General features: G+C 41.2%; 1 protein-coding gene across 1 annotated transcript in view; it reads right to left on the minus strand.

The window, feature by feature from the left end:
• veph1 (ventricular zone expressed PH domain-containing 1) overlaps window positions 1–22,338 on the minus strand; it is a 287,496-nt gene that overhangs the window by 192,269 nt on the left and 72,889 nt on the right. The window contains exon 6 of the mRNA XM_062473404.1: window positions 4,694–4,893. Coding sequence (XP_062329388.1) covers window positions 4,694–4,893 — 200 coding nt within the window. The remainder of the gene's footprint in view (window positions 1–4,693; window positions 4,894–22,338) is intronic.

Below are 22,338 nucleotides of genomic sequence, written 5' to 3' on the forward strand. Positions count from 1 at the left end.
ATCGCTAAGTGCATCTTAAGCAAAGAGACTCAGTGGAGACTAGGGATGCGTATTGATAAGATTTTAACGATTCCAACTACTGCTTATCGATTCGATTCCTTATCGATTCTCTTATCGATGTTCCCCTCTACAGCCATAGGTCTGCGTCCTGCACCCCCCCACACACACACTCGTTCTAAACGAATTTCTCAAACTAGCTTTGACTGGCTCTGAAATGAGCTATTACCTACCACCTCTAGGCCTCTTCAGGCCTCTGTTTTCAAAACAAAATCTAGTCGGAGATAGAAACTTTCAGTTTCCTTGTGTTCAAGCTTCTATTACTCAACACCAGTAGGACTTACAGGGGTCCTAACCTCAGGGGAAATAACTTCAGTGTCACCTTTCAAAAGAGACCATTTACATGCATGTACTCCAAATGGTTCAACAACAGCTTTCAATGTACTTTGGGTATGTTGTTTAGGCGTTTTCAGGCACATTTAACAGGACTATTAAAAGGTTAAACAATTAAAATGCAAAGTTTAATAATGTATTAAAAAACGATATGCTCAGTTTAATAATGTGACACGCGAACGTTTGCTGATAACACATGCCGCCCCGATAATGTGAAATGATCAATGAGATCAATACTAATGGGAAACGAATGCCGGAGCAAAAATGTATGCTTCAAACGACGGGACAGAAGATAACTAGATCGACTACACACAATAAAGGCAAATTGCTTCACACAGTAACAAGTGGTTGTGATCACTTTTGAGCAGTTTAGCTCTACCTTAGATAGTTAGAGATGAAGCACGAACGTTAGCTGCGCTGCTGCATGCATCGAACACATGACGTTCCAGTAACTTCATTCCATGCTGTGTGTTCAAATGCTTCTTCATATTTGTAGTATTTCCTCCCTTTGACGAAATAGACTTTTTACACGCGTTACAAGTGGCGTTGTTGTCATTTTGTCGTGTGAAATACAACCAAACTTTAAACGCTTCTTCCTAGTTGCCATGTTGGCTGCAGTCTGTCTATGCGCGAACTTTTATAGTTTATTCAGACAGACTTTCGATTTTTAATCCATTATTAAACTTAGCATTTTAATTGTTTAACGGCACAGAGAATCGTTAACAGAATCGTTAAGGAATTTTGCTAACGATTCCAAGGAATCGATTCACTGGGAACTGTCGTGGAAAAATTCTAGTGGCACTGTGTAGATTTGAATAGTCAAGAGATGGCGGTTTCAATAAATTTATTTTGCTTGTACAAATTAAGTACTTTGTGATCAGTCATAACGAAGGAGGTGCTAGCCACAGGTCGTTCGCAAGAGTGATGAAGAACAACCCTAAAACCCTGCCTTTAGATCAAATGGTTCTTCTGATGGTCAATCCATCAATGTAGCAAACTCTGTGATTGGTCAGCACTGCTCAGTGACAGTTTGACTCCATACCAAGTGTCCCACAGTTCTTTGATGTGGCATCTCTCCCCAAACCAGTAGATAGTAAAGCCACAGGAGTTCACCAGTCAAATGGTCAACTGTCCTTTGTGTGGACATCTTTAAACAAGTATTTAATTAACCCCACCCATGCAACAGGAAGGGTCAGAGCAGCTTGATCAGTTCATCTATCTTAAAATGCTCCCTCAGATCACAATAACAATACAATTGAATCCACATTGTCTCCAGACCAGCTGTCTCATCCTCCCCAGGTGTCATAAACTGCAAATGGCATCTCTACCAAATGGAGTTGATTCAACATTCTCTTGTATCAAGCTTCTTAACCAACTTTAAACTTAAGACACTGTAAAACACTGTATTGTAAATTTCCACCACAGAACCGGTTCTAAACAAGAACCGGTTCTCGATACCCATCCCTAGTGGAGACACCAGCAGGCCAACCTTTAAAACTACGCTACATGGATGCATAAAGATAGTTCAAAATGAAAAAAAGATAATGATTTTTATTATAGGCTATGTATCTATATGTTTCTTCTTTTTTTTTTACAGAAGTTAAGCTCAAACTGGGATACTTTTTAATGAACTAGGCTTGGTTATGTTTCATCAAAAAGTGTGCAAATCACACTGATTGTAAAGTCATGACACTTGCTGCATACATCATATGTGAACTATTTTTAACAACCACAGCCCACAATATAAATTGAAAATTATAATAAGAATTATGATAGAAGTAAACAGTTTTCTGTACCAACAGTAAATTATTTTAGTGTACCACAACAAATGATTTTGGTTAAACTTTATTGATCTGTCTTGCGACAGAACGATCACATTTCCGAACCCCATGAAAATGGACAGCGTCTTGTTAAGTAGTACTTAAGAGATATGTACACACATTTTTGTTACGAGCATGTTTGGGAAACGCACATGTATATCACTTGTACAAAACGCTCTTAACAACTAAGATCAATCGTTATTGGGAAATGAGGACCAGGACAGGAAGCTCGGAAATTAGATTTCCAACCACAGTAAAGACAACATCCTTCCCTTCTGCGGCGATCCCATTCGGACTGAGGTAAGTGGGTCCCTTCAACTTGCATAGGCTCCTTATCCTTAGGAACAGTGGGGTTTGAACACCAGGATGAGACTGGACTTCATTGTGCCACCAGGAGTGAGTCTGGTCCCGCCAACACTCACAGAGACGTTTGTCAAGCTGGACAGCCTGGTAAACAAGATACTCAAGATCCTTGAGGTAACCTGCCGAGGCCAATCTGTCCTTCAGAACATCTGAAAGACTGGAGGAAGGTGGAGCTGAGGGCCTTCTGATTCCATCCACTCTCAGAAGCATAATCTGCTATGCTGCTTCTTCCCATGTGGAGTTGTAGGAGCTGTGCAGGAAATGTGCAGCATCTCTGTGGTAAAAGTCTTATAGTCCAAACATTCTGGGCCCTGCTTACCCAAGATATCAGGAGGCCAGGCTAGAGCCTTGCCAGTTAAAAGGGTGATTATGTAGGTGATAGAATGTATTTCTGTCTGGAGGCAGGCAGGCCGAAAAGAGAGGCACAATACTGAATAAATTTTGACCTTGTTTATTAGGCGACGTCGGATCATGTGACTTCCCCACGTCAGAGTGGTCAACATGAGTGAAGAACATGTCTTTCAGATGGCCTTTATGTATGGCCGGACAGTACAAATATAGTAACCACAAAACATGCCCTCAAACAGCACAAATTCCATGAATGATGCACATGGGAAATGGTACACAGGTGATAACCATAACTCATCGTTCGTACTATTCTTTGCATCCTGCTCACTCCAGAGGTTGAACAGAGCACATTCCAAAATCTATATGTGTCTTGCCAGGGGCAAGTCTGGCAACTACTTCCTGGGAGTCAGATGGCTGAGCGGTGTGGGAGTTGGGCTAGTAATCTGAAGGTTGCCAGTTCGATTCCCAGCCGTGCCAAATGACGTTGTGTCCTTGGGCAAGGCACTTCACCCTACTTGCTTCGGGGGGAATGTCCCTGTACTTACTGTAAGTCGCTCTGGATAAGAGCGTCTGCTAAATGACTAAATGTAAGTAGGATGACCTTTTTTGTCACCGGGTGCAATGGTGTATTGTGTTTCCTAGTATCGGAAGTTCATTGATGTTGGCTTTTCATACACCTCATACACTGTCCATAGTAGCACCATAGCTGTGGAGAGCAGCCATGATACGCTCAGAATCAGAAGTAGAAGTTGCAGATGAGATCTTTGCTGAGTCATCCATGGCCTACTCTTGGGATCAAACCAAGAACACACAACACACACAAATACCTATACAAAGGCTGATATTAACCAAAAAAGACCACCAATGGTCAACAAAGTCAAAACCATGACACCTGACAACTTTCCACTCGATTGTTTTTCCTCTCCTCTCTTCCCGTTCTTTTTCCAAACCTCCCTCGTTCCTCTGTGTCGACCCCAAGCGAAGCTCAGGAGAGCAACTGGCACACAATGTTCTGTGTGTCTAGAAAGCTGGCCTGAGCCTGCATGCCTTTAGGACAGCCAGCCAACTTCCAGCTAGATAGACTCTCTCAAACACACACACTTGTCAACAGACACACACAGACACACTGGTTCACTTTCAGGGGGTCTCTGCCTATTTTAAGGGGTATTTTTATGAGGTGAAGGTATTGATTCGAACGACTTATTGAAAAGGATATGATGATTTAAAGTTTGCTTTAAAGTTTGCTATAAAGTTTGCTTTGGTTAAGCTTGTCTTGATTGGTTAGGATGATGTTTTATAAACCTATACAACGGTTACATTGTTCAAATAAACCTCATCTGGTTGGAATGAATAGTCTACAAGGATTTGGAACAGATTCTCGTCTCTTTTGTGTGCAGGCCTGTGTATGTGTGAGTGTGTGAACATTGGTTTGTGACTATGCATACCTGTACCTGAACATGCAAGTACATGTATGTGTGTATGTAAGAATGTCTGATTGTGTGTGTGTGTGTCTGTGTTGAGTGTGTATTCATGTATGCGTGTGGGTCTGTGTTGCGTGTGTATTCATGTTTGTGTGTGGGTTTGTGTGTTCATGCATGTGTTTGTGCTGTGTGTGTGTTCATGCTTGTAGTGTGTGTGTGTTGTGTTTGTGTATACCGTATATGCATACGTGTACTATGTATTCATGAATGTGTGTGTTCATGAATGTGTGGTTGTATTCATGAATGTGTGTGTGTGTACACCCCCCTCCCCCGCTGCTGGCATCCTCCTCCTGTTCCAGCCTCCTCCCCAGCAGACGTGCGATGGCGGTGAAGCTGTTGCTCATCCTGTAGATGTCTCTGCTGCAGCCCCCCAGGATGGAAGCGTGTCGCTCTGTCAGGCCCCTCACCTCCAGCAGCAGGCCGTGGTGCAGGCTGTGCTCCATGCTGCCCAGCAGGGACACCAGGTAGGCCAGGGAGCTGCGTGCCCAGGCCTGCGGGGGGGTGGGGGGGGGGGGGTGGAGGCAGGTTAAGATAACTGTAAGAACCGGGGTGGGGGGTGAGACTGAGTGACACATTTCCACGCAAGCACACACAAACACATACTCAACACCAGCTCACTTGTACTTCCACTAATCCACACCATTCAGGAACGAAGTGAAGGCCTGATAACAAATCGCCAGTTATTAGGACTAGTATCTTAATCTCCGTTTATTTGTGTGTCCAATCTCGATTTCAGACTGTCAAGTGTATTTATTATTTATTTGACAGGTCCTGAGCCAGCGGACATGTATGTACTGGTAACAAGCCATCATTAACACTCTGGCTTTCATAAATCATGGGGAGTCAGGTGGCTGAGCGGTGAGGGAATCGGGCTAGTAATCCGAAGGTTGCCAGTTCGATTCCCAGCCGTGCCAAATGACGTTGTGTCCTTGGGCAAGGCACTTCACCCTACTTGCTTCGGGGGGGAATGTCCCTGTACTTACTGTAAGTCGCTCTGGATAAGTGCGTCTGCTAAATGTAAATAAATATGTTTGCGGCTAACAGCAGCGTTTCTTCTCTCCATATGGTTTCACTCAGCCTCTTATTAAAGTCTTGGTGAAGGTGAAATTGGACGTGGGGTTCAAACTTGGGAGAAATTCTTCAGAGACTGATAAGATGATAATACATAATGGGATGATTATAGGAAGGAGCGCAGAGAGACAACTCGTCCCTCCACTCATCAGTTCTGCCTCTGCACCTCACTTTTGTTATCCTCCTCCTTCTCTTTTTCCACTTGCATCCATCTCTTTCTATCTTGCCAGTCCATCTGTCCAACTTTTGTGACAACACAGCATAAGCCCGACCGCTCAACCTATAGGAAGGAGTTGAGGGAAGGGTGTTGATCTTGAATGAAACCCACAGTCCTTGTGCTCTCATGGTTCCAACCACAGCTGTTCTTGTGGGTTCATTCAGACAGCTCTGCAGAAAAATCCTGATGGGCTGACAGGCTGAAAGGCAGCCAGATAACCAAGGAGCGCCTAATGGTTATGTGCCTTTCAGAGACCTCAGGAATGACAAGGAAGAATGCCTCTATCTACATACTGTAGCTGGGGCAACTCCTGTCAGGTTTAACCTGGCTAGGCTGTTGATGGTCTGTTGCTAGGCTATTGCTAGGTCATGAGTGGAGAGGCTGGGCGGTGGGGGTCATGCTCCCTCACAAGTTCTCCACAGAACTGACAAGACACGCAACATGGTGCTCACACATAGACCACACAGAACAAAGCTCACAGACAGAGCTTTGTTCAAGATCATCATCAGGTTCACTTAGGTGAATCAGGTGTGTTGGTGCTACACTAGAACTAAACCCCAAACACTAACCATGTTTGACTCTGTAGTTACATACAACACTGTCCGGCAGCCTTGGATGGATCGTCCTAGCAACGCTATGAGAGACTGAGAGTGCTGTTGTGTTTGATTAGGAAGGGTCTTGTTTCAGACAGAGGAGCTGTAAAACAAGTTTACAAAGTCCCACTATGGGACTTGCAGTGTTAGACAGTATAAACCTAAAATTGGGACCAGGATTCAGTCTTCTGGGGCCCGTTCTCCGTACGTCGCTTATTACATCCGAGATCAAATGACACATCCAAGATGACATCATCTTGCTTATCATGATCTGGCTAATTCGGTTCTTCGAACACACTTGTTGTTTATGATTAGTATAGCTGGATTGAGTTATACGTTGGTCTAAAAGGGGGTATGTATCGATAGTAGAAACCTTGATCAGCAACGCTGCTATTGGCTGCTCACATAAGTCTATGGCTGCTCACTGTGGCCAAAATGCGCGCCCTGTTTTTTCCACAACAGAGCCAACAGAGCAACAGCTTGCTCGAAGGTTACTCCTGTGTTGATTGGATCTGATAGGTCACGGGACAAGTGACATAGGAGAGTCTAGGGGGTAGACCTGTAGACCGGAGATGAGTGACCACATGTGTTAAGATGGTTATTAAATAAAAACACTGTTATTGAGTAAAGAGTACCAGAACTAAACATGCTGCTGCGCCCGGTTTATAATAAGGAACAAACATAACATGGTGTCAGACGAGGATATTTCGCCGGAAGAAGAAGTAGAGTTCTGCACGCTGCAAGGGTTAGCAGGAGAGGCTAACGCTAGCAACAAGTGTCGGATCGTCAAAGAAAAGAGACGGAGAGGAAACATGGATAAGCTAAGTCCACCTACACCTATGCCGCTAACAGGAAATCTGGCTGATAACTGGAAAAGGTTTAAGCAGAGATTCAACATATATATGGCTGCAAGTGGATGTGGAGCGGAGGAAGACGATAAGGTAAAAGCGTCAATCTTGCTGCACGTGATAGGTGAAGATGCATTGGATATTTACAACAGTTTCCAACTCGACGATGATGCTAGCCTGGATGAGCTAATGGACAAGTTTGAAGAGTACTTTGTGCCAAAACAGAACATTACATTTGAGAGATATAAGTTTTTCTCATGTGATCAAAAACAAGGAGTAGGTTTTGATCAGTATCTAGCTGAGTTGCACACACTGAGTAAGACGTGTGAATTTGGAAATTTGAAAGACTCGCTAGTTAGAGACAAGATCGTCTGTGGCATACCCGATAATGGACTAAGAGAAAGACTGTTGCGGGAGCAAAACTTGACATTGGACAAAACTATTAACATGTGCAGAGCAGCAGAAACCACACGTGCTCAAGCCAAAGAGCTGCGCAGGGATGAGACAGCAGTACATGCGATAAAAACAGGAGAACAGTACTCTAAGCATCCAAATAAATACAAGTCGCAAAGAGAGGCTAAAACAGACTTTAAATGTGGTAAATGTGGAGGGAGCCACAAACCAATGTCGTGTCCAGCATATGGCAAAGAGTGTCATAACTGCGGGAAGAAGAACCACTTCTCAAAATATTGCAACGCGGAGGCCTTCAAGAAAAAGAAGGTACATGCAGTTGAAGAGGAAATTAAGGAGTTATTTGTGGATGCAGTGCATATGAAGGAGGCTAAAGATGAAGAAGAATGGATAGTACCATTGACTGTTAACAGGACTATCATTCCATTCAAACTGGACACGGGAGCTTCAGTCAACCTCATATCTGTGAATGAGTATGAGAAACTCACTGTGAAAAGCTAAATATTCCCTGTGAAAACAAAAGTGAGTGGATACACGGGAGAAAAAGTGCCGGTCAAAGGAGGCTGCATCGCAACATTCGAACACCGCGGTAAGCAAATAAAAGCACTGCTGTTGATTGTTGATATGAGTGTCAAGCCAATATTGGGATTACAAGCATGCCAACGACTAAACCTTGTGAAGAGAGTCTTCGTAGTCTCATCTAAACCTTCTAATGACCATGACTCGCTCATGGAGGAATACAGTGACTGTTTTGAGGGACTTGGATGTTTACCGGGGGAATACAAAATACAAGTTGATGAAAATGTGCCTCCAGTAGTTCATCCATGCAAAAAGATACCATTCAAGCTGAGAGGAAAACTCACAGAGGAGTTAACTAGAATGGAAAAACTAGGAGTGATAAAGAAAATAGATGAACCTACATCATGGGTCAGCTCCCTGGTCGCTGTGGAAAAGCCCAATGGAAAGCTGAGAACGTGTTTGGATCCAAGGGATCTTAACAAAGCAATCAAACGTGAACACTTTAAGTTGCCGACAAGGGAAGAGATCATGGCACAGTTTGCTGGGGCCAAGTGGTTCAGTAAACTGGACGCGTCGTCAGGGTTCTGGCAAATGAAGCTAGACGAGGAAAGCTCCAAGCTTTGTACTTTCAACACGCCAGAGGGAAGGTACAGGTTCTTACGTCTGCCATATGGGATCCTGTCAGCACCAGAAGTATACCACAAGAAAATACACATGATCTTTGAACACATCCCAGGAGTCGATACCATGATGGATGACATCATCGTGTGGGCGTCCAGCCGAGAAGAACACGATGAGCGACTGAGACAGGTGCTCGACCTGACACGGCAAGTAAACTTAAAACTTAACAAAGGAAAGTGCCTGTTTGGAGTTAAGTCATTGACATTTGTGGGGGATGTAGTCTCTGAGGCAGGGATTAGTCCAGACCGAAGGAAAACGTCAGCCATCGAGAACATGGAACGTCCTGAAAACAAGGATGACGTCAGAAGGTTTCTAGGTATGGTAACTTACCTTGCAAAGTTAATACCTCAGCTGTCAACAAAGTCAGCGCCACTCAGGTGTCTCCTGAAGGAAAAAAATGAATGGACATGGTCACATGAACAGGAAGACTGCTTTAAAAACTTGAAGAGAATACTCACCAACGAGCCTGTGCTCAAGTTCTATGACCCGGAGAAAAGCACACGGATTACAGCTGACGCGTCACAGTACGGACTAGGGGCAGTACTGCTACAGCTGCATGACAAAGACTGGCAACCTGTCGCCTATGCGTCCAGAGCGTTGACATCAGCTGAAACTAGATATGCACAGATCGAGAAGGAGCTACTGGCCAGCACCTATGGATGTGAGCGATTCCATCAGTATGTATATGGACAAGCTTTTGAAGTGGAAACTGACCATAAGCCACTGGTGTCAATCATGTCAAAGCCACTCAATGACTGTCCTATGAGGATACAGCGCATGATGATACGGCTGCAAAAATACGACGTGACTTTGAACTACACACCAGGCAAGTACATGTTCACCGCTGACACGCTTTCACGCGCAGTTGACAAAAATGAAAGGACAGATGAAATGGGAACAGCACAAATAAAGGCTTATGCACATGATAGTGTCATCTCTACCGGTTTCTGAAGAGAGAAGAGAGCAGATCAGAAAAGAGACAGAGAAAGAACACAGCATGAGAACACTAAAAGAGACAATACTGAAAGGATGGCCTGAACAAAGACAAACATGTCCAGCTGCAATACAGGACTACTGGATGTGTCAAACAGAACTCACTGTTGTGGATGGCATCATATACAAAGGAAACAAGTTTTTCATTGCACCAACAATGCGAAAGGAAATGTTACAAAAGATACATGAAGGACATTTGGGAGAAGAAAAATGCAAGCGGAGGGCAAGAGAAGTTATGTATTGGCCAAGATTGAACACAGATATCAGCCATACTACGGCTTCTTGTGAAGTATGTCTCACATACAGACCCAAACAGCAGGCAGAGCCGCTGATGCCACACCCAGTGCCCAAATACCCATACTGCAAGGTTGGAGCTGACTTGTTTGATTGCAACGGAAAAAATCATATCGTGGTTACAGACTACTACTCTAACTATCCAGAAGTTGCAACATTACAGTCCACAACCAGCAGAGCCGTCATTGCTTTTCTGAAGACTCTTTTTGCGAGACACGGAGTCCCAAAGGAACTGTTTTCAGATAATGGACCACAGTTTTCAAGCTGCGAATTTGAAGCATTCGCTAAAGAGTGGGGTTTTAACCACCACACATCAAGCCCAAACTACCCAAGATCAAATGGACTTGCAGGAAGCTCAGTTAAGATCATCACAGGAATAATGAAGAAAGCACACAATGGAAATGAGGATTTTCACAAAAGTTTGTTGATCTACAGGAGCGCGTCACTGCAAAATGGCCTGTCAACAGCCCAGATGTTGATGGGACGTCACCTTCGCACTAATCTGCCAATGCACGAAAACCTGCTAGAACTAAATGGAGCAGTAAAGGTCAGGCAAGCCAAAGAAGAGGAGAAGGTGAAGCAGAAGAAAAGGCATGACAAAAGTGCAAAACAGCTGCCTTACCTGAAGCCAGGGGACAGAGTCCGCCTTCTGGACTACTCGACAGGAATGTGGACACAGCAGGGACTTGTACAACAGGAGGTTGCACCTCGTTCTTACCTCATCCAGACAGATCGTGGATCAGCCCTGAGGAGAAATCGAGTGGACATCCGTCTACAAACCAACAGCTCAGAGACTGTCACAGAGCCACCGGAGGTGATAAACACCACTACGGGTAACAAAGACTGTCTGAGTTCCCTGAACACTACTGACTCTGGTCAAACCGTACCCAGTTCACCAGCTGTGAAAAACAGACCCAGCAGGATGGTTAAACCACCTGAGAGACTGATAGAATCCTGCTGAAGGAGTTATGGACTATGGGGGGAGAAAAAGATGTTTAAAAAATAATAAGAGGGGGAAAAGTCAATAAGTGAATGTTTATGGCAGTATAATTTATGTTTGGTTTTGAATATTTTATACTGAGAAAACAAAGTTTGATGCTTGTGTTTAAGCTAAAGTATAACATAAACAAATGTGGTTTATTTGTTATGTGGTAATGCAGTTACTTGTTCGGTGTGCTTTGCCTTCGGCAAGGGCACAACCTTTGTTCTCTCACATATATATTATTATTGGGTGTGCTCAAGCCTTCGGCGAGAGCACAACCTTTGTTCTCTCACATATATATTTATTATTATTATTTATTTTTGCCCCCCTAAATCTTTGTCAATATTTGGCCTACATAGACAACCTAGGTGTCAAAAGTTTCGTCTTGGTAGCGATTGAGTTGCTTGTATTTTTATTTACGTTCCGTTGCATGGTTTAAGTGGAAATTAAGTTTTTGTGGCAAAAAGTGAAGCTAACGGTGGCTAATTTGCTAGCCACAGTCACTGACGTTACTTACGTCACTAACGTCACGAAAACACGCGTGACTACCTGTAGCAGAACATTCGTTTCACATCTGTTAACTTGGGGGATAGTTAGGCTAACTATAGCTTTACTGCAAGGCAGCTGCAGAAACGCCACAAGCAAAGAGGCCAGGGTGATAACTATTTACTTATTTTACTTTGTGACGTGAAACACAATTGTAAAATGTAATGTACAATATTAGCTGATATTATTAAGGAAGTAGGCCCACATCTACTTTCGGAAACGGTAGTGAGGCATTAGCATGACATTAGCCTCTGTTACCCGGGCAACACATACTACAGTGGTCTATGATGCATCTGTTTTCAATCATTAAAATAAACATTCCTCACAAATACATTTTCGTTGTAGGATTTATTATGACATTACATTACAAGTAAACGATTTGTGGGTGAAATTATCATTACCTGTGGTTTCAAACCAGTGTTGCTCACTGCAACGCTGTAGCCTACGCGAGACACTACAAAAACATCGACACAGCTGTAGGAAGTCAAACGGCGACAGAACATGTTCGGCACTCCCCTTACTTAAACCAAAAGTCTTTCAATAGGTGAAACTATCTGACTACTAACCTGAACTTCATTGCCACAGCCTAAACTTTGTCAATCTGTTCATGAAAATAATTCATTTCAGCCTAAACAGAACAACGGAACGTTAAATCGAATTCAACCAACGCAATCACTACCAAGACGAACACAGCAGTAGTCTAGTACTGTACTGTAGTAGAATTTACAGGGGCAGCTTCTCCACACAGGGCTATATCGCATTTTGCGTTGTTACTGACAATGATCGCTACCAGTGAGCTTTTTATGAAGGAGCGATTTTCCACTAAATAAATGTCAATCTTATTTACGTTTTTGGGGGCATATTTTCAGTTAGCAGATGGTACTGTTTGAATCGCGAGTCTATCTTCTGCCGGTAACGTCGTAGAATAATCTTCAAAGGGGGTTCTTTATTAATGAATGAATGCAATATGAGTAGGCTAAATGCCTGAAAATATCACGAGAAGGGAAAACTTAAAAGGACGTTTAAGTCATAGAGATTAGGTCCATTTTTACACTGGTCTGCCAAATGTATTTGTTTTGATTCAGCTATGAGGCTGCCTCTTGCAGGGGAAATGAGAAGACATCATATTTCATTCTACACTTCACTCGTATTTTGAGTTGTAAATAAGCAGCAAAAAAAAGATGCTTTTAAATCTATGTAATCTTTATAAATAATAAGTAGGCCCTATGCATTTTTATATAAAATATACAGACCCCTGTGCAACCAACGCAAGCAAGCACACCCTACAATTTCCACAGAAATTGTACCCTCTCTAGTTTTTATTATTGTGAGAATGCTGTTAAGCATTCTCACTATTGTTTTCCTGTTTCTCTTTATTGTGAGAATGCTGTTAAGCATTCTCACTATTGTTTTCCTGTTTCTCTTTATTGTGAGAATGCTGTTAAGCATTCTCACTATTGTTTTCCTGTTTCTCTTTATTGTGAGAATGCTGTTAAGCATTCTCACTATTGTTTTCCTGTTTCTCTTTATTATTATATCAACTTCTTAGTTCTTCCGCCGTTTTTTGGCCTTTAACTCGTTCTGCATACTTTCACCGATTCCTACAATTTAGGTATCAAAACGTTCAGCTCCTTCAGGAGATGATGGCTATGACTTTTGGTATTTCTCACTTTTATACTTTTTAAGACATTAAGGTTTTTGTGCAAATTATTCTCCCATTAAAAGTAATGGTAAATCCTTTCAAATCATTAAAAAGCTTCCTCCTCTTTCAAACGTAACTACTTCAGCTTACTTTCAGCTAGAGACACCATTCAACCTTTAAAATGTTCACAAGACATTCAGCTATTCCCAAATGATTCAGCTTTTTCAAATGTTCAGCCAATTTTGAATTATGACAGTTTGAAATACATTAAAATGTTTGCTCCTTCTTGATTTTTATGAACGAGCAGCAAGCAGAGTGGCACACTCTGCTTGCTGCTCTTTTTCTGATATTCAACTAATTTGTCAAACAAATTCCTCTAACGTTCATATAGTTTAACTTACAGAAACAAGTTATACCTTAAAATGTAGGAAAAATTGTCTTCTTTCAGCCAATGTAACTACTAAAGAGCTCACATTTACAGATTTTTAGCTATGAGCCTTGAAGCGAGAGCAGCCTTTCAAATTCTCTCACTAACTTCAATGGAGAGGTGAGTAAAATCAGTCAGAGAAAGCAAGAAGGAACAAGATTTTGAAACTGCCGATAGAGTCGTATTTCTGACCGCACAGACATATAAAGGACATCTCTGGTTTCGGCAGAGTCTTGGGTCTCGGAAAATATCCTTATATTTTGGATTGGACGTATAGTTTTGCGTCTAGGTCAACTTGTTTGAGGTGTGGATGCTAGGTAAATGTTCGTTTTTCTCTCTGTCTAGCTCGTTAGCTATCACAGCTGCGCCATCACCGTGGCAACCAAACAAACAAGCACAAGGAAAGCAAAAGGAACACGTTTTTGAAACTGCAGGTAGAGTCGTATTTCTGACTGCACAGACATATAAAGAATATCTCTGGTTTCGGCAGAGTCTTGGGTCTCGGAAAATATCCTTATATTTTGGATTGGACGTACAGTTTTGCGTCTAGGTTATCTTGTTTGAGGTGTGGATTCTAGCTTCATTTCTCTTATTCTCTGCCCTCAGCGCGTTAGCAATCATAGCTGCACCATCACCGTAACGACAGACACGCACCACTCAGTCTCTCACACAGGTGATTGGTACGTTTACTTGACCATGAGAAACACGATTACTAGCAATTGTCGGTTTATGCCAATAATACGATTACTCCGTTTACATGTGTAATTAGTTATGCGATTACTCAATAAACACGTCTACATGATTCTTTTTTATTAATCGTTGTATGCTCCACGGACAAAACTTGCACCATCATCCTTCTGCAACAAAGTGTCGCCGTGTCTTCCTGTATCGGCCCTACTGCTGTATGTTTCATTCCATCAACACATTGAATCCAACTAAGAAAGCCGAGTAAACGCATAGGCTACATCTGCTACTGCTAATACTATCCCAACTATAATTTAATCTGTTAAAACGATAATATTCTTGTTACGACTAGCTAGCCTACTTCTTCTTCTGTTTAACAGTTCAGCTTTCAGCTTCTCCCACATTGTAGGCTATTTTAGCTCTTAGCTTTGTTAAGATGATGCAGTTCAGCTTCCACACTGCCTCTTTTGTGTGACTCACACATTTTTGAAATTCATTTCAGCTTGCGGGTATTTTCTCATTTCTCACTTTTATACTTTTTAAAATATTAAGGTTTTTGTGCAAATTATTCTCCCTTTAAAAGTAATGGTAAATCCTTTCAAATCATTGTTGGAATGCTGCTCCAGTCCCTTTCAAAAATACCTTTCGGTTGCTTTGAAGCTTCAGCTTATAACTTTCTACTAAATTTTCACTATTTTCAGCTTTTTTAGCATGGTCAGCTATCCCCATTCAGGTTTTCAGCATTCTCACTGCTGTTTCGCAGGAACAGCCCTTTCTAGTTATTATTATATCAACTTCTTAGTTCTTCCGCCGTTTTTTGGCCTTTAACTTGTTCTGCATACTTTAACCGATTCCTACAACTTTTGTATCAAAACGTTCAGCTCCTTCAGGAGATGATGGCTATGACTTTTGGTATTTCTCACTGTTATACTTTTTAAGACATTAAGGTTTTTGTGCAAATTATTCTCCCATTAAAAGTAATGGTAAATCCTTTCAAATCATTAAAAAGCTTCCTCCTCTTTCAAACGTAACTACTTCAGCTTACTTTCAGCTAGAGACACAATTCAACCTTTAAAATGTTCACAAGACATTCAGCTATTCCCAAATGATTCAGCTTTTTCAAATGTTCAGCCAATTTTGAATTATGACAGTTTGAAATACATTAAAATGTTTGCTCCTTCTTGATTTTTATGAATGAGCAGCAAGCAGAGTGGCACACTGCTTGCTGCTCTTTTTCTGATATTCAACTAATTTGTCAAACAAATTCCTCTAACGTTCATATAGTTTAACTTACAGAAACAAGTTATACCTTAAAATGTAGGAAAAATTGTCCTCTTTCAGTCAATGTAACTACTAAAGAGCTCACATTTACATATTTTCAGCTATGAGCCTTGAAGCGAGAGCAGCCTTTCAAATTCTCTCACTAACTTCAATGGAGAGGTGAGTAAAATCAGTCAGAGAAAGCAAGAAGGAACAAGATTTTGAAACTGCCGATAGCGTCGTATTTCTGACCGCACAGACATATAAAGGACATCTCTGGTTTCGGCAGAGTCTTGGGTCTCGGAAAATATCCTTATATTTTGGATTGGACGTATAGTTTTGCGTCTAGGTCAACTTGTTTGAGGTGTGGATTCTAGGTAAATGTTCGTTTTTCTCTCTGCCTAGCTCGTTAGCTATCACAGCTGCGCCATCACCGTGGCAACCAAACAAACAAGCACCAGGAAAGCAAAAGGAACACGTTTTTGAAACTGCAGGTAGAGTCGTATTTCTGACTGCACAGACATATAAAGAATATCTCTGGTTTCGGCAGAGTCTTGGGTCTCGGAAAATATCCTTATATTTTGGATTGGATGTACAGTTTTGCGTCTAGGTTATCTTGTTTGAGGTGTGGATTCTAGCTACATTTCTCTTATTCTCTGCCCTCAGCGCGTTAGCAATCATAGCTGCACCATCACCGTAACGACAGACACGCACCACTCAGTCTCTCACACAGGTGATTGGTACGTTTACTTGACCATGAGAAACACGATTACTAGCAATTGTCGGTTTATGCCAATAATACGATTACTCCGTTTACATGTGTAATTAGTTATGCGATTACTCAATAAACGCGTCTACATGATTCTTTTTTATTAATCGTTGTATGCTCCACGGACAAAACTTGCACCATCATCCTTCTGCAACAAAGTGTCGCCGTGTCTTCCTGTATCGGCTCTACTGCTGTCACACAGGTGATTGGTACGTTTACTTGACCATGAGAAACACGATTACTAGCAATTGTCGGTTTATGCCAATAATACGATTACTCCGTTTACATGTGTAATTAGTTATGCGATTACTCAATAAACGCGTCTACATGATTCTTTTTTATTAATCGTTGTATGCTCCACGGACAAAACTTGCACCATCATCCTTCTGCAACAAAGTGTCGCCGTGTCTTCCTGTATCGGCTCTACTGCTGTATGTTTCATTCCATCAACACATTGAATCCAACTAAGAAAGCCGAGTAAACGCATAGGCTACATCTGCTACTGCTAATACTATCCCAACTATAATTTAATCTGTTAAAACGATAATATTCTTGTTACGACTAGCTAGCCTACTTCTTCTTCTGTTTAACAGTTCAGCTTTCAGCTTCTCCCACATTGTAGGCTATTTTAGCTCTTAGCTTTGTTAATATGATGCAGTTCAGCTTCCACACTGCCTCTTTTGTGTGACTCACACATTTTTGAAATTCATTTCAGCTTGCAGGTATTTTCTCATTTCTCACTTTTATACTTTTTAAAATATTAAGGTTTTTGTGCAAATTATTCTCCCTTTAAAAGTAATGGTAAATCCTTTCAAATCATTGTTGGAATGCTGCTCCAGTCCCTTTCAAAAATACCTTTCGGTTGCTTTGAAGCTTCAGCTTATAACTTTCTACTAAATTTTCACTAATTTCAGCTTTTTTAGCATGGTCAGCTATCCCCATTCAGGTTTTCAGCATTCTCACTGCTGTTTCGCAGGAACAGCCGTTTCTAGTTATTGTGAGAATGCTGTTAAGCATTCTCACTATTGTTTTCCTGTTTCTCTTTATTATTATTATTGTGAGAATGCTGTTAAGCATTCTCACTATTGCTTTTCAACTTCTCAGTTCTTCCGCCGTTTTTTGGCCTTTAACTCGTTCTGCATACTTTAACCGATTCCTACAACTTTTGTATCAAAACGTTCAGCTCCTTCAGGAGATGATGGCTATGACTTTTGGTATTTCTCACTTTTATACTTTTTAAGACATTAAGGTTTTTGTGCAAATTATTCTTCCATTAAAAGTAATGGTAAATCCTTTCAAATCATTAAAAAGCTTCCTCCTCTTTCAAACGTAACTACTTCAGCTTACTTTCAGCTAGAGACACCATTCAACCTTTAAAATGTTCACAAGACATTCAGCTATTCCCAAATGATTCAGCTTTTTCAAATGTTCAGCCAATTTTGAATTATGACAGTTTGAAATACATTAAAATGTTTGCTCCTTCTTGATTTTTATGAACGAGCAGCAAGCTAATTTGTCAAACAAATTCCTCTAACGTTCATATAGTTTAACTTACAGAAACAAGTTATACCTTAAAATGTAGGAAAGATTGTCCTCTTTCAGCCAATGTAACTACTAAAGAGCTCACATTTACAGATTTTCAGCTATGAGCCTTGAAGCGAGAGCAGCCTTTCAAATTCTCTCACTAACTTCAATGGAGAGGTGAGTAAAATCAGTCAGAGAAAGCAAGAAGGAACAAGATTTTGAAACTGCCGATAGCGTCGTATTTCTGACCGCACAGACATATAAAGGACATCTCTGGTTTCGGCAGAGTCTTGGGTCTCGGAAAATATCCTTATATTTTGGATTGGACGTATAGTTTTGCGTCTAGGTCAACTTGTTTGAGGTGTGGATTCTAGGTAAATGTTCGTTTTTCTCTCTGCCTAGCTCGTTAGCTATCACAGCTGCGCCATCACCGTGGCAACCAAACAAACAAGCACCAGGAAAGCAAAAGGAACACGTTTTTGAAACTGCAGGTAGAGTCGTATTTCTGACTGCACAGACATATACAGAATATCTCTGGTTTCGGCAGAGTCTTGGGTCTCGGAAAATATCCTTATATTTTGGATTGGACGTACAGTTTTGCGTCTAGGTTATCTTGTTTGAGGTGTGGATTCTAGCTACATTTCTCTTATTCTCTGCCCTCAGCGCGTTAGCAATCATAGCTGCTCCATCGCCGTGGCAACCAAACAAACACGCACCAGGAAAGCAGAAGGAACACGTTTTTGAAACTGCAGGTAGAGTCGTATTTCTGACTACACATACATATAAAGAATATCTCTGGTTTCGGCAGAGTCTTGGGTCTCGGAAAATATCATTAGATTTTGGATTGGACGTACTGTTTTGCGTCTAGGTTATCTTGTTTGAGGTGTGGATTCTAGCTACATTTCTCTTATTCTGTGCCCTCACCGCGTTAGCAATCATAGCTGCACCATCACCGTAACGACAGACACGCACCACTCAGTCTCTCACACAGGTGATTGGTACATTTACTTGACCATGAGAAACACGATTACTAGCAATTGTCGGTTTATACCAATAATACGATTACTCCGTTTACATGTGTAATTAGTTATGCGATTACTCAATAAACGCGTCTACATGATTCTTTTTTATTAATCGTTGTATGCTCCACGGACAAAACTTGCACCATCATCCTTCTGCAACAAAGTGTCGCCGTGTCTTCCTGTATCGGCCCTACTGCTGTATGTTTCATTCCATCAACACATTGAATCCTACTAAGAAAGCCGAGTAAACGCACTCAATGGTAGTCTACATCTGCTACTGCTATTACTATCCCAACTATAATTTAATCTGTTAAAACGATAATATTCTTGTTACGACTAGCTAGCCTACTTCTTGTTCTGTTTAACAGTTCAGCTTTCAGCTTCTCCCACATTGTAGGCTATTTTAGCTCTTAGCTTTGTTAATATGATGCAGTTCAGCTTCCACACTGCCTCTTTTGTGTGACTCACACATTTTTGAAATTCATTTCAGCTTGCGGGTATTTTCTCATTTCTCACTTTTATACTTTTTAAAATATTAAGGTTTTTGTGCAAATTATTCTCCCTTTAAAAGTAATGGTAAATCCTTTCAAATCATTGTTGGAATGCTGCTCCAGTCCCTTTCAAAAATACCTTTCGGTTGCTTTGAAGCTTCAGCTTATAACTTTCTACTAAATTTTCACTATTTTCAGCTTTTTTAGCATGGTCAGCTATCCCCATTCAGGTTTTCAGCATTCTCACTGCTGTTTCGCAGTGTAGCACAGTCCACAGACAAAGCACGGTACCATCACACCTTCTCCTACCCCCGACAAGGAAAGGGTCTTCCCCCTTTGTCCTTCTCCCAGAGGAGAAGCTTCAAAGCTTCTGACCCAGCATGGGGTCAGATACAGAGGCCACACGGCCCACAGTATCAGACAAAGGATTTACAAGGAAGAACTTTCTTATGTGGATTTACAAACATATTCTCAAGGACTACATGGCTCATGGACACTATTTCAATGACAGTAGTTGATGTGTTATAATGTGTGTTTTTCCCATTTACTTAGAACGTTGTTTAATTGAGGTTTGATTATAACTTCCCTTCAAGTATAGTTAAGTCAGCCAATCTTGATATCAAAATGATTGTACCATACTAACAAAACCATTTACGAATGTTGTATTGTTATATTCTGAAGTTTGAGCATTCCATGGACAGTTGAAATAACGGAACTCAAAAGGTACAGCTACTTCACACCTAGGCAGATCTCAGGACGACGCCCAGGTGGGGGGAAACTGACCAATGAAAGAGGTCACCTTCACGGGGACCCCCCCTTGTTCTTTGGAGTATAAAACCCCCAAACGTACAATCACCCTCGCTTGTTCGTAGGATTAAACTGAAGTGCTAGCTACATTTCTAAACTATTCCTCTCAACCTGCAAATTCACTGAGCGCCCGGAACTTTGGCCAAAGATTCCGTTGTTCTATTTTCGTTGGACGATAACGAAACCATTGACTCTACCCTTCTTCAAACCGACAAAAGTAACTACGATTTGCAATATTTCTTACTTGTGACATATTGGCATGTTGTGATTAAATTGTTGATGTTTGATTGTATTTTAAAAATGAGTTAGCTTAATCCTTGCTAAGTCAGTTGCCCCTGCTCGTCCATTGTTACCACAAAGGCCTACCTGTCCCTCTCTACCCCTCTCTCTCTCTCCCTCCCCCCTTTACACGCTCTACACAGCCATTGTGTTGCTCGCCCTCATTTGCATCCAGCCGCTGTACTACTCTGACTAACCCATAACTTATCTGGTATTTGTTCATTATAATTACATTCTCCTAAATAAATCATTGTGTATAATATTCGCGTATCACTCACGTTATCTGATCTGCTCTACTTTCATAGAATTCACGATTTTAAGATTAGACTGATTATTACGAAGGCTATTATTTAAATATTATTCAATAAGGTTTCCTCTATCCCTTTAACAATAAGAGGTGGTGCCCCCAAGAACTACATACTTTATTGTGAGAATGCTGTTCAGCATTCTCACTATTGTTTTTCAACTTCTTAGTTCTTCCGCCGTTTTTTGGCCTTTAACTCGTTCTGCATACTTTAACCGATTCCTACAACTTTTGTATCAAAACGTTCAGCTCCTTCAGGAGATGATGGCTATGACTTTTGGTATTTCTCACTTTTATACTTTTTAAGACATTAAGGTTTTTGTACAAATTATTCTCCCATTAAAAGTAATGGTAAATCCTTTCAAATCATTAAAAAGCTTCCTCCTCTTTCAAACGTAACTACTTCAGCTTACTTTCAGCTAGAGACACCATTCAACCTTTAAAATGTTCACAAGACATTCAGCTATTCCCAAATGATTCAGCTTTTTCAAATGTTCAGCCAATTTTGAATTATGACAGTTTGAAATACATTAAAATGTTTGCTCCTTCTTGATTTTTATGAATGAGCAGCAAGCAGAGTGTGCCACTCTGCTTGCTGCTCTTTTTCTGATATTCAACTAATTTGTCAAACAAATTCCTCTAACGTTCATATAGTTTAACTTACAGAAACAAGTTATACCTTAAAATGTAGGAAAAATTGTCCTCTTTCAGCCAATGTAACTACTAAAGAGCTCACATTTACAGATTTTCAGCTATGAGCCTTGAAGCGAGAGCAGCCTTTCAAATTCTCTCACTAACTTCAATGGAGAGGTGAGTAAAATCAGTCAGAGAAAGCAAGAAGGAACAAGATTTTGAAACTGCCGATAGAGTCGTATTTCTGACCGCACAGACATATAAAGGACATCTCTGGTTTCGGCAGAGTCTTGGGTCTCGGAAAATATCCTTATATTTTGGATTGGACGTATAGTTTTGCGTCTAGGTCAACTTGTTTGAGGTGTGGATGCTAGGTGAATGTTCGTTTTTCTCTCTGCCTAGCTCGTTAGCTATCACAGCTGCGCCATCACCGTGGCAACCAAACAAACAAGCACCAGGAAAGCAAAAGGAACACGTTTTTGAAACTGCAGGTAGAGTCGTATTTCTGACTACACAGACATATAAAGAATATCTCTGGTTTCGGCAGAGTCTTGGGTCTCGGAAAATATCCTTATATTTTGGATTGGACGTACATTTTTGCGCCTAGGTTAACTTGTTTGAGGTGTGGATTCTAGCTACATTTCTCTTATTCTCTGCCCTCAGCGCGTTAGCAATCATAGCTGCACCATCACCGTAACGACAGACACGCACCACTCAGTCTCTCACACAGGTGATTGGTACGTTTACTTGACCATGAGAAACACGATTACTAGCAATTGTCGGTTTATGCCAATAATACGATTACTCCGTTTACATGTGTAATTAGTTATGCGATTACTCAATAAACGCGTCTACATGATTCTTTTTTATTAATCGTTGTATGCTCCACGGACAAAACTTGCACCATCATCCTTCTGCAACAAAGTGTCGCCGTGTCTT

This window comes from Osmerus eperlanus, chromosome 11, assembly GCF_963692335.1.
Source record: "Osmerus eperlanus chromosome 11, fOsmEpe2.1, whole genome shotgun sequence".
NCBI classification, from domain to species: Eukaryota; Metazoa; Chordata; class Actinopteri; order Osmeriformes; family Osmeridae; genus Osmerus; species Osmerus eperlanus.